General features: G+C 40.8%; 1 protein-coding gene across 2 annotated transcripts in view; it reads right to left on the reverse strand.

Annotated features, from left to right (window-relative positions):
- The window catches only part of itpk1 (inositol-tetrakisphosphate 1-kinase), a 30,095-nt gene extending 9,288 nt beyond the window's left edge, over positions 1–20,807 (reverse strand). For both annotated transcript variants that reach the window (XR_002665278.1, XM_022750723.1), the window contains exons 1-5: positions 20,595–20,807; positions 19,948–20,098; positions 15,642–15,666; positions 7,453–7,578; positions 3,043–3,160 (exon numbers count right to left, since the gene is read on the reverse strand). Coding sequence is in view for 1 of the 2 variants with exons in the window: in XM_022750723.1 (XP_022606444.1) it covers positions 3,043–3,160; positions 7,453–7,578; positions 15,642–15,666; positions 19,948–20,042 (364 nt within the window). In the remaining variant the exon portion in view is untranslated. The remainder of the gene's footprint in view (positions 1–3,042; positions 3,161–7,452; positions 7,579–15,641; positions 15,667–19,947; positions 20,099–20,594) is intronic.
- Between the last annotated feature and the right edge of the window lie 792 nt (positions 20,808–21,599).

Genomic DNA, 21,599 nt, shown 5'->3' on the forward strand with positions numbered 1-21,599 from the left:
ATGTTGTTACATCATATTCATGCATGCGAAAAAAGCTCCAATCTTACAGGTAACGACTGGTTTGCCTGAGAATGAAGAAAGAAGAAATTCCTCAACAGGCCTGTTATAACACCTAAGATTCAGATGATATCTTCCCCTGGTTTGAGGCATTAGTTGCAGAGAACAACAGAGAGCCAAGTTACATTAAGCTTGATAAAGTGCGTTGCTGTTTAGGTGGAAGGCTGGACTCTCCTGTTGCTATTTAGAGCTTGTTTCCTAGGAACCCAAGCATCCTCTCTCGCTGCATCCCTCCGAGGCAAAGCAGCAGGATTTTCAATATTTTAAATTGAACTCCAAACACGGCTATGCCCTGGGAGTATTGCAATTCTCAATATCGCGCTCTAAGAGGATTATGCTCCAATTACAATTATTGGTCATTTATTTTGAAAAGAAAAATTAGATTGTTTTCCCACAAAAGGTAAATCCCATACTCTTTTGATGAGATATCCATCATCTGACGATTGTGATAAAGTACAGTCGTAGCTGACAGGCAGAAAATCTTTTACCCAAACTGGGAAATCCTGTCTTCCCCTTGGCTCACTGGACTTGGATGAGTGTTTGGGTCTTAAAGTGTCTCGCAGTGTTTGTCTTTCTCATGCTGCAACTATGATTAAATATTGATCCCTTTCATAAATGGGACACTTGCTCTGTCTTTGCAGAGGTGTGGATTAATGCTAGCGCAGGGATCTGCTTAATATACAAATACTGCAAGAAGGTTTCTGTTTGATTGCGGGAATGCGCTTGTATTGAGGAGAATTCTTTTATCTTGAGCTGAAGAGGACTAAGCTTAAGACACAGAGAGGCTTTTATAGAAGAGTTGACTTGACGACGGTTTCTATCTATAAAAACAGTCCAAGATATCAAAACTCATGTATACACGGGAACCAGTGGATTCCACTAAGTAACATAAACAGTTACCTAGCTCTGGCTCACATTAGGAAACACAAAACCAAGTTGGACAACAGAGCAGCGCCAAAGTTCCAATGAGCAGAACTATGAACCAGTGACACTGATCCATTAGTGCACATGTGGCCCTTGTCTGGCTGTTTTCTTTTAAACAGAACATTAAGATGAGCTAACTCTTGTACTTGCATTTATATTAATTTAAACAATTCAGAGCACAGCAGCTAAATGTACCATGACTGAGGCCTGTTAACACTGAGAGACCACTCAAGTGATAAAATAACGTTCACTTTTCCAGAGAAAGCACCAGCACACCTCAAGTGTTTCCTCCTATACAGTACTATTCTGAGTCATGCAGATTGTGAAGCACGGCAGGCTCTCCATGGCCTTTTAGTGCCGGGTTGCCTTGGCAGCTGCTCCAGGACTCCATGGCCTCTGCTGATAAGGAGGAGGAAGTGCCTGTGCCTAAGAAAACAAGGTAGACTTTCCACACTCTCACACTATCCTTTATTTTACTCTAATCTTAACCCAGTTCTTTGTACTCATTTTTTTTTTTTTGCTGACAGAGGAAAGTACATTCAACTGTGGTCACATGCAGTTTTTTCTATAATCATGGTGCTATGGTCTAGGATTATAAAGGCTTACACTCTATGTCTCGTGTCTAAACTGACTACAATTGTCAAGCAGGTTTGGTATGCAAGCCTAAGTGTGAGCAGAGAGCACCACTTGCATTAATGGAAGGAGAGTGGGGAGGGAAAAAAGAGCTTCCAATAAATGCAGCAAGTGAGCCACCCTCCTCTTCAAACCAAATACGCATAGTGAGACAGAGCAATGCAGCTTATACTCTTTGTTACGTAACAGCCATCGTGTCTGTTTGGATAAAAAGACGTCTTCTCGTGGTTCTATTTTAAGACACCACTGACACTGCCGACATGCTGAAACGCCTCTGATCCGTTGCTCTGACACCAGACTGCAGCCCCTCACGGAGTCACAGACACTCAGTGAAGAAGTACTTAAAAGGTTTATGTTCCCTGCCATGTATGGGGGTAAAGGAAATGTGGATGAGTCACAGGTGTGTTTACAGTGTGTGGGCAGGGAATGTGCTCGTGTCGTCACTGCGTTTCTCCGCCTTTAGCCAAAAACTCGTTGCCTGTTGATTACTTTATGAGCTCAGTGACAGCAGAACGTGTTGCTGGACTGACTTGAAGGCAAGTTCTTATCCATCAGTGACAAACGCACCGAGCCAAGTTCATACTGGGTTCAGACAGGGGGACACAGAGAAGTTCTTTTGTCGCGTGAAAGGGAAGCGAGGAATTATGATATCAGCATAGCACTCTGCCGGCAAGAATTAAACATCTGCTCGGAAGCATCATGCAACATAATTCAAGTGAGAGGCGACAGGGCGGTCATATGTTACCCACGTGTCGCCTCTGGAAGTAAAGAGGAAAGACAGAGGTCCCTCAGTTAACACAACTCCATCCTCTTGATAACATTAGACACATTAAATAAGGTAGAAGGCTGTCTCCACCGAATCAACAGTTCTTTGATTATTTTAAACAACTTCTGCCTTTTTATAATATTGAGGGCTTGGAGGGGAACAGAGACACTCATGGTGTTGATCTGATTTGAACCCATGACACACTGTGTACTGTGTACTATTCACAGAGTACAAGCCTGGTTACACTGCAAAATGACAGCCAAATAAATTTGCACTTCGCTGCTTGTGACATAATGACTACTCTAACCGGACAGTTATTTAAACTGGTTATTTTCAAGAGAATGTACTGGCGGAAGACAATGCAGCATCTCCTCTGTAGAGCACTTTATACTTCGGCAGAGCAGGGGAACATACAATTGGGTGGTGCAACAGCTTCCCCTGTTTTTGATATTTAGTTCTCTTAATTCCCTCAAGTTCAGCATTGGTCATAGGTCAGTAATTTGAATGTGTTCTCACATTTCACCAAATTTGACCTTTGCGTAAAAAACAACAAACACAAATTTGCACTAATCAGTCATTGCATAATTTCCATTGTGATTTGGTCTGGAATTTCCCTTTTAGAAACATTAGTCTGACTGAGCCATGTTACCTGGATGTCTTACCTTGCATACAACTCTCTATCCTGTGGATGAGCTGGTAGGACTTGCAGCGGTCCAGCAGAGTTCGGATGGCTGGAAGGGGGTCCAGAACGATAGTCTCAGGGTGGGCATCAATATAGTCCTGAAACACAGAGACACAAACATTTTAATAACTTTATTTACTTTTTATATAATTCATGTTCACATAAAAAAATCACAACAGTCAAGACATTTCCTCTGGCTCTAGAATATTATAATGGGCATTTTTATCCACTTTGAAATCAAATCATCAAAAAAATTATTGACAGATTAATCAATACTGGAAATAATCTTTAGTTACAACCCTGTGTGTGCATTTATATATATGTGTGTGTGTGTGTGTGTGTGTGTGTGTGAGAGAGCGTGTGTTACTAGAACATACTGTAGATTATTCCCAAGTGTGCAAAAAGGCAAACAACAGACTGAGGCTGCATACCATGTGAAACCATCTGCCATGACACATGACACATGACACACAAAAACATATACCTACAGATTAGGTATGTTAAACAAACATAGTGCAGTGAGTAAATTACGAATACAAACACTAAGTTAAAGGGTCAACATGCCTCACCCTGTGTCTGTGTGTGTCTGTGTGTGTGTGTGTGTGTGTGTGTGTGTGTGTGTGTGTGTGTGTGTGTGTGTGTGTGTGTGTGTGAGAGAGAGCTAGAGAGCATGAGATGTATGCCAGCGGGTCTGTGTAGGTTACATCACTACATCTCTGTATGGCCGGCTGTTGGGTCAGCCTGAGGTTTGCCGTTTTACATAACTGCACTCCCCTTCTCTTCCCTTCTCCTCTCTTGCCGGCTCTCCTCTGGCTCTGTCCCCACACCACCTCCCTCTGCAGCTCTCCATACTCTCCACATTTCCATCTCTGCTCTGTGAATTTCTCTGCCAACCGTTCCTTCCGAGCAATTTTTACTGACTCACAAATGCTGTCAGGTGGAGCTGGCCGGCCTGCATATTACACAAACAGCCTGCCTGCTCACATCACAGCTCTTTAAAAACACCACAGCTCCACTGTCATACGTGTTCGCATGAAATTAAACACACGCCGCAATGTCAGACATCAAACACACACATACAGTGGGAAAAAAACACCCATTTGTGAACTGACTCTCATTATACATACACATACTGACGCACACAGCATGTAAACAAATGCCTTTGCCTAGACATGGAGGACCCATCTGTAGGATTTGCCGGGATCTAATGGGCAACGCTGATCAAAGCCAGTTGAGTGGTTATGTAAGTCAAACATACTGCCGCCAAAAAATAAATCCAAACTAATCTTCCAGGAGTCTAGAGGACTACACTGCTGATAAGGACTTTCACTTGCTGATTTCTGCATCTCAGAAGAAGAAATGCAGTTAAACACAGACAGAAGGGGGAGGTGAGATAGAGACGAACACTGGCGAGCAGGTGTTAAGAGAGAAGAAGAGCCAGACGTATGTCAGCGTGGGTGAAAGAGCGTGGGTGTAAGGGCTGCACATTTTCTGCTCATTTTTCAGGGCAGATCTGTTTCCACAGGGAAAAGCAGTTTCTGAGAAAATATGGTCAGTAGAGGATCTAATCTGTGCCACTGGTTGGAAGCCATGTCTGTGATGCCACGGGCATCAAACCTGAAGTGGAAAATAACTTTTAGCACTTACACTAACCACAACCAGATGGGTTTGATTGACCACATCAGCTCGAATCTCCTGAGCTGTCGATCACAGAGAAGCCCTATTTCATGTAACAATCTTCGCATAATGGGCAGCAAAGTAAACAAAAACCTACTTCCACGTGTTTATAATTGTTAACAGATGCAATCACCTTCCAAACAAAATTAATATTGGTATTTTTCTATTTCATTCATTTCAATTTTCACGTAACTGACTATGTCAAAGATGTTAACAAAATATACAAAGGTTGGGAAACTGATTTAGATCCTTAAATCTCAGCCTCCTATACAGATTGCTACTAGTGATTAATTAAAAAAAGAATGGATCATCATTGCACCCATAATCATGAAGCCTGGGGAAAAATCATGTAAATGATATTTGTTCCAGGTCTGCTGTGCACACGGCTCACACCTCAGGACACTTAATCACCCGAGTGCATCCCAGCCTGACATTTTGTTTTGAATATAGAGCTATTTTAGAGAGGAAGGCTTATTCCCTCCACGACACTAAAGGTTATTTATGATCACAGCTATGGGATATTAGAAATGCGCCAACGCTTATATTTCCAACAGAAATGTAATCACACATGACAGTTGTGTTCAGGTGAATGGCCAGAACTGAAGAAGACTAAGCCACAAAACTGAGCTTTTGCTTAGCAGCTTATATTTGATCAATGCTTTATCTATGGTTACAGTCTTTCGCTAGTAGCTAAAAGAAAGACATCTTTTTGAGATGTACTGTACACAACCTGACTGGGAGGAGATCCTTAGTTATGATCAGGACACAATTGGTGCCTGGGGATCTCATAAAAAGAGCTGAAGGAGGTAAGTAGAAAAAAGGAGGTGAACACATTGAACCTTATTTGTTTTAGAAAACTGACAGAATAAGAGGTCAACTTAGAGATCAACAAAATGAACTCTATTAATAAACATGACCTGAACAATAGGTGAAGCAGCTAGTAGAAAAGTTACCAATGTTCTAAACGACAGTGTCTTTTAATTTGGACTGCAACAAATTATTATTTTCATATTACCTTTCGATTACTTGATTAATTCAGTAAATGTTTGGCCTTTAAAATGTGAGTATAGTAAGAGTAGTAAAAAATGACCATCACAACCAAGGTGACTTCTTCAATTAGTTTGTTTTGACCAACAAAAACAAAAAAACGAAAACACAACATTTATAATGATATAAACAGAGAAAAGCTCTGGACAAAGAAAATGTTTGGCATTTTTACTTGATGAATTTCTTTTCCTTTTCAAATAATTATCTTTGTCAGTCCCTTTGTGTGCTTGTATTAGGTGAGGCTGTGGATGCAGGGGTCAAAGTTTACTTCTAATGAGCGTTATTTATGATGCTGCTTGTTGATGGTTAAACCAATGATCTCTGGTGCTTATCATCTGTCTTCTCAGCAGTAACTGAAAAATATGGAACTGGAAATGTGCAGTGGTGTTTTTGTAACAACTACTGTAAAAAAAAAAAAAAAAAAAAAAAAAAAAAAAGGTTCATATTTATATTAGCATGTGACTTCTTGGAGATTAGTGGAAAAACCTTCACTGTTATATCTGTAAACGACCACCATTGCTGCTGTTTTCAGAAGCTGGGTAGTGGACCTGTACTTTACCCTGTGAGGTTATCTAGAGTGTTTTTTGTCACAGTGCTTTAAAAAAAAAAAAAAATAGGTTTGTGCATTTGCTTCAAAATGGCTTACTTAATAGTCTACCATAAACGTGTGCAAATGCAGCTATGTGTTAATATTGACCAGGCTCTGCAGTTTAAGTGATTGCTCCACACTGACATCCTGTTTGTCCTTCCTAATTGAGCAGTCAGGAACATGTTGACAGAATTGCGTGATGCCAATCAGGATTACAGCTCCTCTGAGTCATTCAGAGACAGGGAGAGAGAGAGAGAAATGCAGTGGGAGCTGGTGGACGAAAATTAATTTTCACACCATCCACAGCACTGCCAGATTAATAAATACACAGACACATACATACACACACCCCTTTTTTGAAGTGTGTTCCCAGTGCCACATCTTGAGTTGTGACCTGCTGTCAGTGTGAGATGTTTCTCACTTCAGGAAGAATGAGAAAAACTCTTTATGAACTTCCAGTGACAGCGCTCAGGTTTTAATGCGTCACCACATGCTCAAATATAGCTGATGATGTCCTTAATGTAACCAAGTCAGGGATCTTTGGCCTTTTGGTTTGATTCCTTGTACACACTCTGATTTTTTGAACTGGGACATTTAACTGCACTCATAAAACTGATCCATAAATCTTTACTGCTATAGCAGTGGCACTACTGTACTATAAACAATACCAGCCAGAATTTCTAATTTTTTTTTCCAATTTCAAAACTGTATTTTAAGAGATTGCTCAATCTTCTCCATATCATGCATGCAGACAGTTGCTGGGCCATATGATCACTGAGTCATGTACTAACCCTAACCATTATTTTATCACACACACTGTTCCTAAGGTCAAGAATCATCAACTTCCATGTTCTAACATTTAAATCTACAAGGCATGGAGCTAGTCTAACAAATTGATTACATGGTCAGAAAAGTACTAGAAGTGAATAAAGATATTTTTCATACGTTTCCAAAATGATGTGCACAACCCCGAGGCTGCTCCAAGAAGCGGAAATTATCACTTTCATTACTACCACATTCCTAGACCTTCTCATTTTTGAATAATCCGGGGAAGGGATGGAAGATAAAGATACATACCTGTACTCTTTGGACGAGCAGCACGGCCTGTGAATCATTCTGGTCAGCCTCCAGGATGAGGTCAGTCAGTTTGTGGATGATGACATCCAGGGGACCCTGCTCCTCCAGTGGCTGGCTGAGATCCAGCTAGGGAAAGAGGAGAACAACCATGGGTCAAGAATTATGACACAAACAGGGCTATTGCACACTCAGGTATTCATTCACCACATTTAGAAATGGTAAACCTCAGCAATCATCCATGAAAAGCTTTTTTTCCAAAACTGCTAAGAGGTGATGATTTGAAATTGAGTGGTTTCTGCCTGAAATCTGACTGCCTTTAATGCTTTGAAGCAACTGCAGTGATTCATCATTGCAATATAAAAGTGCAAATGCTAAATATAAACTTGATTCTTAGTGAATGAAATTTTATTAACAGTTAAATAAAACACTATGTCAGAGTTTAAGCTGTCATGGCTGTCTTTTTTGTCTCTGACTAACTCAACCATAAAACCAGCAGTATATTATACTTCTCACAAAATCAAAATCAGCATGTTCTCACAAACAGTATGAGTTTTCAACACCCCACCCCCACCCAAAAAAAATCAATTCATTCTCCACAGTTTGCTCAAGTAAGAACTTGTCTCCATAACTGCCCCCAAAAGCACTGTTGCTTGCAGTTGTTTAACAAACCCAAAGAATTTCCATATTTTGTGTGAACTTTGGGTGAATTGTTTTTGTTTTACCTACTGTTTATTCACACCACACTCATCCTATTTGCAAGCTGAAAAGGGGAAGTTTATCATATGTATTGGCCTGCTACGTTATAGACAGTACTTATACATGCACCATTTCACTGACCAGGCAGCCTAGGTAGGAAGCAGCACTGGTGATGGAGTCTCAAATGTACAAAAACCTCCAATTACCATATGTATGAGCCTGAATTGTGGCTGCGCTTGACGGACCCCGTTATCCAAAACACCCAGTCTCATATGCAGTGGGAACAAAAAATATCAAGTATACAAAGCAAACTGGAGAATTCACAATAATGTCGCATTTCAAATGCATTTCATTGTGTCCTCAAATAAATTACTTGGGTGATGGATGTGAGAGTATTTATAAGAAAAGGTTAAGTCATTTTGGGAAGTCATTAATCTGTCATCAACCTCCTCATTTATACTCCCAGTCTATCAATAGAGAAGAGGGATCTCTCTATCCCTTCTCATAGTTCTGCTCCAGGAAACAAACATATGTTTTCTTTTCTGCTTTTTTGGTTATAAAACAGCATCAGATCTGATTTTATTTTATTTATAGCTGCAACTCTGGTGCAGCCAGAGTTTATGTTGTATTTGTTTTGAATTACACCATCACGATTTATTTCTGATGTCATCTATTTTACTATGAGTTGCAAACTATCTCCTTCTGGCCAGCCTTCCAGTCTCGCTGAGCACATTCGACAGCCTCTGAGAAAATGCCAAATTAGCATTCGTTTGAAGTTTACCGCAGCCGAAAGACTGACTGCACTGGCCAAGTAGTTCACAAGTAGTCAAACCAGCTCTCCAAGTGTGATAAGACTTATGTGGGTCAGTACTTGCACACACATGCACACACAAATGTAGGAACACTTCAAGAGATAGAGAAGAGATGCTATGATTTAGACTGTCTGTGTGTGAGAGGCAACTTTTAAAGTTACAAAACTTAAGACACAAAGTAGTCTTTAATATGTGGCTAGGCATAGTAATTGCAGAAAAGGGCCGTAGGGGAGTGAAAGTACATTTTGAAACAAACTAATTATCAGAAATCTCTGGCTCAACTTTAGGCCATTTGTTTTCCAACAGCAGTAGCACAACCGTGGCAGTCTTAATTTATTTTATTAAGGCCAAGCCTGTGACAAATTTAACAACACATTATGACTCCTTGAAGGTGGAAAATTAAAATATTGGACTCAAAGAGACAATTCAAATGAAACCAGAGCAAACACAGCAACAATGTAACGAGAAGTGGTTGCAGGGCTGCTGTTGTGTAACACAGCCCCACACCAACTCATTAGCTAATCAGCAGATAGGGAACACCTGATCGTTACAGACAAAAGATAATTCAGAAACACCTGTGCAAACAAGCCAGAGCCAGGCAGAACCCCACTGTCCTTCATGCTGTCCAGACAGTACACAGACGGAGAGTGAATACACTTCAGTCACACGGGTGTGGATCAATGCAAGAACTGTAAAACTGAACAGAGCTTCAGTTAGTTTAGGGCTGGCCTCAATCAGAGCCATCATTTTGTGGTTAATGATTCAGAGATATGTGATAGACAGATGACTAATTATTAAGTATGCTTAGTCCTACCCTAAAAAGTCAACTGCACAGTGGTAAATTTGTTAAACATCAGCTGATATATATATATCGTCTTCTTTACACAGGTTTCACCACAGAGAATAAAAACTTCACCTGTAGTTTAGCTCCTACTGAAGTTAAGCGAGACATTGTTTTGACTGATTGTCTGACAGAGAATATGAGCTTTTCTGTGTTGAGCAGGCACATCCTATACTACACATCATAGTGTGTACACAGTATGCCAAGAAATACCAACAACAGTGTTCAGGTCAAGCTGTATCCCCTAAAGAGCTCATTATGCAACATCAACACAGCATTTCTTTCTCTGTCCATTTTAATGCTGTTGGATCTCAGTCTCCTCCACGCTCCATTTCTCCTGCCTATAGAAGCACGCCCAGCTCAAAAGTAACATGCCAACACAAGCTGCAAAAATGTACACAAGCCAATGAAGCCAAACGTGTTCAGGGACTCTAGGAGGTTTGTTAGAATTGACACATAAGCAGCACGTAACAGTGGAAAAGGCAGCGTCGCAGCTAGTACTTGGTAGTGTTGCTGAAATCCTTTATCATAGTTAAGTGTTATTTCAGCATACTGATATATGTTGTGGTATAATAAGATTACTGGAAAACCAATTGAGAGATGTTAAAGGGACGAATATTACAGTATAAACCATGTGGCTAAATCTCAGATTTCAATCATGGTATAGATCCTTATATCATCTACCCCAAGCTAAGGCAACTCCAAAGTCTGATGAGTACACAACCTTTCTGCCAAAATGAAATTTACTTAGCAACAGAAGCTGCTGTAGAAGACAGTGGTTGATACTGTGGCACTGTGGATAAAATGCAACAACCAATTGGGATACTAAACAACCAATGTTAGGAGGACTACAGCACTATAACTGACAATACTTTGTAAGAATCAAACAGTATGAGTGCATTAACTAGAATTATATAGCCCAGGTTCTGGCGACTTGGTGTCTCAGCTGTCTAGCTGGTTTAACCGGACTTGTGTGGTCGAGAGACACGTAGACACAGAGGTGTGAGCATATGGCAGATGCATAAAACACAAACATGCTGCTATGACCTTAATAGCACTGTGTTGGTAAGTCAACACTCATAAAAATGTGTTGTCACCTGTGGATAAACTATTACTGTGTCTACAACACTAGCTGCTGTGAGCAGCAGTGGTGACAGGGCGTGAGGTACAGCAGGTCGCTAAAAACCGAGGCGGTCGCTCTTGTTTTCTGTCTAGCTAGCAGTGTCAGTGTGACGGGGCCGGGTGGATGGGAATTTGCCTGTACTCCACTGAGGCACGGCTTTTAATCTCTTGCTTACACAACACAGAGGGCCCATCCACAGCCTGGCCTCTCAACAAAAACAGGCCTCTACATCATGGGGGTCAACACCCACTGGCAAAGACACATCGCGGAGGATGAGATGAGGCTCTCCTCTCCCTGTGCACAGACAGAGTGACCCTGCTTTAGAGCTCATCCAAAAACCCAGCAGTAAAGTCACTGATGTCCTGCTAAATGCTAAAAGCAGAAATGTCAGTTGACGTCTTTGCAAATCCCTTTGGGACTGAGAGCTTGCAGTGGGCCATGGAAGTGATGGACAGCACAGAAAACACGCTGGATCGTGGAGGGAGAGGGCAGGTCAGGGCCAATATATTTTCAGCTTTGATGTAGCCTCACAGTGGGACCAAGCTATACCCCTGGGAAATCTAAGGACGGTGATTTTGAGCAAACAGTGAGGACTGAGCTCAGAGTGTACTTCAGTTTTCAACATAATTCCATACACTGAACACAAACTGTATGAACCTGTGTCTGGAGCCTCTGCTTTATCTTTTAGATGTCTTTCTCTAGCTGCACTCAGCTGGATCAAATCTCACCTGGCTTTCGCTTTGTTGTCAGGCTAGCCCAGAGCAAGACTGTGGGTAGAGTGCAGACAGACGTGATGAATGATTTATTTTGTATGCTGTGTGGCACTTGACACCCTAGTGTAAGAGAAACACATGTCTCTGAGATAAACTGTGGCTGCTGGCCACACCTCACATGAGGTGCAAGACTAACCATGAGACGGGATCAACACGAAGGTGAATCTCCAGCCAAAAACCATAGGGAGATTCGAACTGGGAGCTTATTAGGCTAATGGCGGTCTCCTCAGCATCCCTGGAGTCCTCAGAGTAATCAGACTTTCCTCCTACTGAATATGTTGTGCAATGGAGGCTTATGAGGCAATTGTCATTCAGCTTTTATCACCATTAATAAACTTATGAGTATAATGTTAGGTTAACCATTACTTAATGTGTGTGACTCAAGTGATTGTGCAGGCAGGTTAAGAGCGTCATAATCATGCATGATGAAACTCACTGTGTCCAATGGATATTTTTAAATGGAGAAATAACGAGACTCCATACCTCTACCAGACCAACTGAGAAGTGCTAGGATAGTTAGGGAGGTAAAGAAATCACTGTGACGTTGATCTTAGTCAAACTGATGAATACCTCATTTATCATCATCCCCACCCTGAACTCCCAGACTCCTCAGATACTCCCCCGCACATGTCTTGTGGCAGTTAAGAAAAATATCTATTTTTAAATCACAGGAAGTGTTAAGATGACTAAGATACTTTGGTAAACTCACACTTTGGCTTTGTTGTAATGACTTGCAAACCTCTGTGGTGAAGCTCTCCGTGCATTTCAAATTTTTTGCTCCAGTTTAACTTATGTGGCTAGATGCTAATTCTCAATAATAGTCACCAATCAGCTGGGTTTGGATCATGGAGCACTGGAGGATCAATAAATTCCTTCCAAAGACAATCTCTTGTTTGTCAGCCTCCACAAATTCAATATGTGGGCGAGATACAGTAACATGGCGGAAATTAACTTTAAATTCTTAAGCACTTACCATATAATAAAAACGGTAACTCAATAACTTTCCGTGGACAGCCCACTCAAATGATGGCCATTTGCTGTGATGGGCTTTCTCTCTCAGAGTGAATATTGGCTTCCTCAAGGCCGAGCCTGGTGAGTTAATCTCATCAGCTCTGTGATACAGACAGGCTAATGTACAGAGCACTGGGAGGATGGCTCTCATGAGCTCAGGGAGAAGGGGTCAGTATTGATGAGCTGGTGCAAAATCACTTGGAGGAGGGAAAGGAACGATGGAGAAGGGAAAAGTAGAGACAAGGAGAGCGTGATAATGGGCTACTTATAAAAAAAGAACTCAAGTGGAAAGCTGCAAGAGGCTAAAGGGGGCAATCATAGAAAGTCAAACAGAAGAACCTTCTGTTGTTATTCCAGTTTTTGTCGGTCCTGATGGGTATAAATGTAGATCATTTTCCCACACTATAAATGGAAATATAACATTAACTCCCTGTGGCTGCCAGATTTAGCAAAGATCTGTTCACACAGTGACGTCATAACCACTACCAACCCTCTGGAGGATCTAGCCACTTTTGGCAAATACCATACCATGCTATGTGCAATTACAGTGACTTATCTTTATGTCAATTCCTACAACTAACAATTATTCGTGTTACCAGTTCATTTGTTGATTATTTACTTGATTAATCAATCAATCAGCTGGTACATAACATGTCTGTAATTAGTAAAAAAACAACAACAACAAAAAAAAAACGCATTTTCACTATCCCAGAAACACACTGACGTCTTCAGACTGTTACTTTTGTCATAAGATATGGAAGAGCAGCAAATGTTCATATTTGAGAAGTTAAAACTAGAGAATATTTGGCATTTAAAAAAAATGACAATCAAAATAGTTGCAGTTATAGTTGCAGTTTAATTTTCCGTTGATCAATGAATCAACTAATTGTTTCAGCTCTCGTGCACTGCTATTATTCCAGCTAGTCTGAGGTTACAACACACAACGAATAGGTGAAAGAACTTGTATTTATTTTGTAAACAACATAAGCAAAGGTTTACTCTGCCAGAAAAGGTTAGAATTAATTTATCCTAGCCTGGATATCCAAGGTTGAGTTGTTATCACCAGGATCAGCTAGTCCGTCAGTCCACAGGGACAAGGTTAGACGATTAAATTGGCTGCGAGAGATAAATTTGAAGCTTTTTTCTACTCCAGCCTTCTAGAGAAGGTTAAATTCACTTGATAACCACATAATAGCAATACTCCCACCCACCCTCAAGGCTTCAAAAAAACAAATGAATAAAACATAAACAAAGCAAGATGAACAATTTGTCTGCAAAGAAACATCTTCATTTGGAAGCTTAAATGTTTTCCTTTCAATGTACCATCACTTCAGCACCCTCCGCATGCTTTATTTACTTCATGTAGAAATTTGTCTTAGGAGGATTTAGCATGATTGGGCCTAAAATGAACCAACAAGCGCAAGACATCCAGAAGAATATATGTAAAACAAAGCAATTTCTAATGCCAGATTATATATGTGTAATACATAATCTGGCATTAGAAATTGCAGCATTGCTTGCAACATAACAGGCTAAGGGAAAGTCTAAATGTTTCTGTGCTCAGAGTTCAGCAGTCCAATAGGAGAGGACAGCTTTGTACACAGAAACACCAAAGCATTACAATGGCTGCCATTATCTTTGCTTGTGATGCAGTCATGACAGTACAGGCGCTGACTGGCAGTGGGTGCATCCTGGGTAGCCGAGTCACCGGTCTGAACTCAAAAACACCTCTGGGTATATGAATAAACTGAGCTTTCTCAATTGGCAGCGACAGCCCAGCTAAAAATAAAGTGAGTTTATGCTGAATTGCAGGAAGAAAAAAAGAACTCAGTGGACAACAGGTAGTCCAGGAAAAAGAGAAATTGGGAAGACTGGAGGGCTGTTCAAGTCCCCGGGTACCCATAGCTGAGGGTCTGGGAGGATCTGCTCTCTCCCAGGAGAGGCTGAAAGCGCAGTGGGAAACAAAGCCCTGCTTACTTTGGGACTATTCCCAGGACAAGGCTCTTTCTGGGTGTGCTGATATCGTCAGGCCAGTGAGAGGAAAATAATAACCTCAAAGTGAAGGGAAAAAAAGAACCTCCCATGAAGACAAGAAACAGCATTAAAAAAGAGAGAAAAAGACAAGATAATTTCCTCTTCAATGGCAGAGAGCACTTTAACTGACAAGTACTTTTCAGTACTGAGATCTGAGGGCTTAGTAACAATTGTAACTGTGCTTCTGTATGTGCTGTGTTTACTTACAGAGTGTGTACTATGCAATATCCATTACTGACTCACTTCCCTGGGGCCGGCATTTACCTGAACATTAGTCAGCACCCATCCTTTAGTAGAGCTAAGTCATTACTACAGACAGACTATTAAGATGTAGCTGCTCAAATATACGCAATTTTATATTCTAAAAAAATATTACACTGGGCATATGTGACTAAGTGCAATGACTTCTATCACTCCTGCCAAGCTGTTCAGAGTTTTCAACTCAAACACACACACACACACACACACACACACACACACACACACACACACACACACACACACACACACACACACACACACACACACACACTGCCCCAAGTAGATTCCTGTGACGTCCAACAGAGTTAACAGAGTTGAGGCCAGGTGTTGAAATATCGTGTTGTGAGTTGCATCACAGCTGAACAATGAACATAGCCTGGTTTGTAAGCCTGCGACTGATGATGTTTGCAGACTGAAAATAACAAGACTGTCAAGCAACCACATCAGGTATGTAGGAGGTAACAAACTCACAGCAGTTTACAGTGGAAAAATGTCGTAAATGGTGTGGTTTCAACTCTGACAGTGAATCTGAATATAATAGCCTCTTAGCTGGGATCTAAATTTAAGATTCTCCAACTTAAACAATAAATAATTGCTCAATTTTGTTTTGTAATAACAAAAAAATATTGTCCACTTACCTGAACAACTTCTATTCCTCTTTTCCTGAAAAAGAAAACAACAAGTAACACTCATTAATTTGACCAAAAATAAACTGATCAGTTTCAGTTTTTCAGTTCAGTATTTCATAAACAGACACTGCCGGGCACTGAAAAAACCTATAAGATATAAGATGCAAGACATGTAATGTAAATGTATGTCAGGTGCTGTAGGTGACGATGCCTGTTGTCTTTTCAGTGCCCTAAAAACTCAGGACTGTAGGCAAAGACTTAACTTATATAGTATAAGCTATGTAAAACATGCTTTTTGTTTTCTAACTGGATTTCCTTCCTTTGTAAGACAAAGGTAACGTTTACTCTTTCTGTAAATGTATGTCAAAATAGTTCCTCTCCATAAGAGGAATTAAATAGACACTCACACAGCTCTTCAACAATCTGACTACAGTTAGAAACATGAGCTACTGACACATGAGCCTGTCTGCACCCGGGCGTCAAAAATAAATGAACAATGATCCTAAATTATTCAGGAAATTTGTCTGATAGCAGGACGGCAGAATAAGATTGTTGCAGCCAAAATACTAAATCGCTCTCTAGAGCAGGGCGAAGATGCGACTTTTCAGAAATGACACAGAAATACTAGTCATTGGATAAAAATTGGTTGCTTGGCAACCAGCAGACCTCTACGAGAATGGAGATGTTGGTGGAGGTAACTATCATAACGTAGTACACCACTTCACTGTTCACATCAGGAACCTCTTCTCTCTGGGCACATCTCTTCTCCTTGTCTTGTACACAGCACTAATCATTTGTGCATAAATTTAAATGTGAGATGACTTCTTCTCTATTGTTAAATCTACTGTTAAAAGGCACAGAAGATGTTTAAACATGCTGGATTTATATTAGTCCTTACCTCTCCACTGAGAGAAAAACAAGTGCCCATACAGAGAGTAGAAGAGAGGGCAATTTGCACATTTCTGATGGAGCTAGCTTGTCAAGTGTCCTCTCTAGGTCAGTGCCACAAATTTGCCAAAGTATTTATATATATATATATATATAGTATGTATAGATATATAGTACTATAATATAGTAATAAGTTTAAGTACTATGAATATTACTATATATATAATATATATTATATAGTACATTATATATTATCATTATATAATATAATAAACAAAAAAAAATAAAAAAAAAACACATAAGTAAAACTTGAATGGTCAAAACAACCAACTTCTACATGAGGGAATTTACGATGAGTACTAAATCAGCCTGGCACTACCAACAACTCAAGCCGTCCAGGCCAGTTGTTTTTGAGGTTACAGCCCCATGGTAACAGCAGTGCAGCCATTCACTGCCTAACAACAATGTGGATATTTAATACTGCAGCTGGTGTGTTTCATGTGGTGTGAATGGGGCCTTTAGTTTTGTCCCATCTCAGATATGGAGATCGCCTGCTCTCTTATATTGTTACACGGACAGCAGAATGAAAAGGATGAAGGAGAAGACCCAGCAGAGAAGCAGCTCAGGGTCAGAACTTTTTGAATAAGCTTGACACACAAGCCCATGAAGCTGTTACAAAAATGTAACAGTTTCTATTACACCATTGTGGCTGATTAGCAATACAATGAACTAAAACTGTGACACTTTAAAACTAATTGAATTAATGTGATTTAGTGTGGCCTTCTTATAGATAACAGGTAACAGATACAGGTAAAACAGGCCAATCAAGTGAAGAAGATTTACCTGTTTAGGCTGTTAATTTGTTGCCATCTGTTCCTTAGAAATCGATGCAATTACTGCTTTACATGTTACTTGATTTTACAGCAATACACAACACAGCTTTTAAATAATCACAGTCTTCTCCACACTGCAGTAAAGTGCATCATTTGAATGAAAGTATGCATACAAGCATACAGTGGGTTTAGTTAAAGGCAATCTCATCAGCCTTGTTGTCCTAGAGAGCAGCCTTGCCTTGACAGGATGAAGTGACAATATTTTCATATCATTCAATGATGCCCAGGCTGACTGCGTTTTCAAGGACATCACATTTTTCTAAATCAGGTAAATGTGAGCTAGTAGGAAGCCTCTAAATTGCTGTGCAAGTAGACAAACATAAATCCAAGTGGCTCTGACCAGCAAGAACCCTTAAAGTCCAGCTGCACGAGACAGGGCAGGCTCCACACTGAAGCCCTCGCAGTGTCAGCTGCATGCCACATGATGAGAGAGAGAAAACCTCATCACTATTGGAATATAATACTTGCATATGGTTTATCTTTCATAATACAGCCTGACAAGTCTAAAGCCTGCACATATCTATCTGTAAGATAAAATCAAAGTGCATGAAATGAAATGTGATGAGTGTGATATTGCCAAGGAAGCCACTCCATGATAAATAAAACCTGTGTTAAGGTTTGGTATGAGGTGGTACTGATGAAATCCAGCAAGCCCTAAGACAGCTTACTCGTGACTGACAATCCCTTGTAGTGTTGTGTCATCTAGGAAAGATAAAATTCCTTGTTAAAAAAATTATGTCTATGTACAGGAGCCCCACATTGTAAGTTTCATTTCATTTCTTCTCCTTCCTCTTGAAGATGCAATATAATGGGGAAATATGTCAGGAAAAGGAGAACTAGAAGATAAGTGTAAGTTAGTGGCAGACTGGACAAAAGCAGTCATGTGGTGATCAGAGCATGTTATGCCCACGTTCATTTTGTGGCTCTTTTCCATTTAAATGTGTTGTTGTTTGTTGTTGTTCGAGGGAGGCTGATCTCCTTGATCTTCTGTCACAAGCACTACTTCTTAACACTCAGGCCCTGCCCTTCATATTAATCAGCACACAGTCCAGCTCTGAGGGAAGAAGGGGGTGAGCAGGATGCAGGGATGAGAGGGGTGGGTGGGGGTGCTGCTTGGAGGTTTATGATGCGATTAAAAATGTTTTGTGGATTACAGTGTGGTAATCTGCGCTGGCTCAATCAGGTCGCTTTGTGAGGCAACGACTCTTGGAAAAGGTGAAAATCCTTCAAAGCAGTTGTCTGCTATTAAGCACACTGTAAACATACCTGACCTATCGGGGCACATGCTTGCTAAATCAAATGACTGAGGACTCTAAAATGTTTTCTCTTCATTCTCTCTCACTGTTAGCCACTGCCACTTTAACATGTGTGCCTTCAGGATAACTGCAGCCCTAATACAGCACAGGCAGTTAGGCAATGTTGCAATGGAGGATCATAAGGCTGCTGCTATACCTTGGAAGGAGCACTTCCCCAAGCCAATATACTCTATAGCAGTATGTTTGCCAAGAAAATCCATGCCCTACTTTATAACAACTTGAACTTGAACTGGAGATGGATAAGATACAAGATAGCATACATAAAACACCCATGTAGCCATCCCTCTCAAAGCTGGAAAATTAAATAAAAAGACCTTGCTAGGATTGAAGCACAGCCTTGACCACTTTCATATTGTGTCTATGCATTTGGACAACTAAAGCCAATTTTTTTTATAGATAAAGAAAAACATCTCACATCTAGAGACAAAAAGACTTCTCTCTGTGATATCACACTTTTCCAGTTACAATGAATGTAAGATACTGTAATGGTCACAGATTAACTTTGTGGAATAAGAACACATCCTCTGGTTAAGATATGTTAACACAGCAGAGATTCATTTTTTCAGTCCACACACACCTGCATTAAAGTTTCATACTTCAGGACAATATGCTAAATAAAAACACCTGCTTCAGTTGCTTGTCCTGTTATAGATGCACCTTAGACCACTATCAACAGTCCTACCTACACACATTCACTCCTCGCACCATGTCTCAACAAGCACTGACTCGAGACATAACAAACAAAAGCTGCTACAGTGAAAATAAAATTAAGCTCAGGGCTTGCCTTTTTCCTGTGTCACCTTCCCTCAAGGCATACATACAAATGTGTTTTACGAAATGCCTTTGCACTACAGCAGAGAGAATCAGAGGCAGAGAAGCCGCAGGCTTAATCAACTGCACTTTTAGTAAAACCTTGGATGATTTTGCAGATATAGCAGGGAAGTCACCAATGCTGTATTATAGTGAAAAGGAAAGTTTTACGGTAAACTGTAAAAGCGCTATTCCCTGTAAGAAGAGAAAGGGTCATCATCAGTCCCGTTTGTCACCGTGTCATTAAGAGGAACTGCACTGTCTGACAACACACCTCTTAAATCACTGTGGCATAAATTGGTAATCGTGTAGGCCTACTCAGTGAATGCATGTCAAGCTGTTTTTGTTAGGTGCTCTAAAAAAAATCACTTGACCTGGATGCATTAAATTGGTGTTTTAGCCACATACCTGCACAAATCAGCAAAGGCCTGAAAATTCAGCTTCTTCATCTTCTTCTCGCTGAGCCAGTAGCCGACTCTCCGGCCTTTCAGAAAGGTCTGCATCTCCACTGTGCTCCTGTTCCTTCTCTGGAGGTAAACGGCGTGACTGAGGGCTCAACCTGAACAGGCGAAACCGGAAACCACCTTATAACGTTAGTCTTACAACAGCCAACCAGGGCAAGGAAGGGAACACGAAAGTTGACGACTTGGTTTGTCATACGTTACTCAAACATAGCCAGGAGTGGCGCTTTCTACTTGCCTGTCTCTTGGACCAAAAATGATCTAGTTTGCAGACGTAATATTACAGTGAATGTGGTTCAGCATCAGCGAAACACACACTCTGACCCCTTTTGCTAACCTCAAGTGCTAACGTTAGTGGGCTAGCTAGGTAGTGACAGTCTGCATAGCTAACCGATGGCATGCAATTGGGAAACGTAAGCTAGCTGGCTAACAAGGCTGGTCAGCGTTAAATGGCAGAACAGATTGATACCACTTCCAAATGTCAAATGAGTTAACTAATGGCGGCAAGCGACGGCTAGTTAGCTAAAAGATGAAGCAACTGACTTAACTACGAATAAAGCTGGCAGCGAGACGCTGTGTGGTGAGCTAACTAACCTGGTAGTTTTAGCACAGTTCCCCTCTGAATGTATGTCCTCTTCAGAAACTAGCTCGGATAGTTTCCCATTCTCGGTCCGCCCGATGGAGGAAGAGTAGAAGTTTTCAAACAAGGTGACAGATGACAGGCACAGCTGGACTCACGTTGAGAGGATCCTGGTGTTTTCTCTCAGTCTCTGAGCTGAGCTGACTGCACACACCCAGGATCCCGGAGACTGATGCTGCCTTCACGAGCCCCTCGGAAAGTACCAATCCAGTCTGTCGAATCACACTGTCGTGACTTCACGTGCTTTTCTGCTTTCCTCATCGATTAACATGCACATTATTTTTGGATTTATTGATTAATCGTTGGCTATACAGTGTTTGAAATTTGAGAATGAAAATGTATTTCACAACACAACTACATATCTTATAGCTGCTAATTTTATTTTCTTAAACTACTCATAGCTCAATTGTTTCATTTGTAAATAAGTCAGTAACAAAATATACCATGCTCTGTTCAACAGAGTCCGAAAGAGATGCGGATGAGCGACTGAAGAACATGGATTTTAACTGAGCGTTTAGTTCATGTTTATATTAATCTATTTATGGGATGTTGTTTAAGTGACCACTTTAATAAATATGTTTTCATAAACAATCCCGACTTGAACAGCAGTATTTATAGTGTCATTACCAGCATTGTGGGATTTGTGTATTTTCTCCTCTGGCCCCACAGAAGTCCTTGTGCCCTTGCACAATTGGCGAGTCTTTAAGACTGGTCATGGGGGCTACACAATATTTCCGACAGCCTTAAAGGCACCCGGGATGTGGTCAGAGAAGTTCAGTCTGTTCCGTTGGTGCACCGCTCCACTGTCTGTCAGCTCAGCCTCCGTACAAGAAGAAAGTATGAGACGAAACGTGGATCAGTGAACTGGTTTGTGGACTTATAAACAAACCAGCTGCAGTTTGCATAATACGCAGATCTTTTGTTTGTAGGCCCATTGCAGCTTGCATAATGAGAGCACC

Source organism: Seriola dumerili, unplaced genomic scaffold (assembly GCF_002260705.1).
Source record: "Seriola dumerili isolate Sdu_G_001 unplaced genomic scaffold, Sdu_1.0 BDQW01000149.1, whole genome shotgun sequence".
Taxonomy (NCBI): Eukaryota; Metazoa; Chordata; class Actinopteri; order Carangiformes; family Carangidae; genus Seriola; species Seriola dumerili.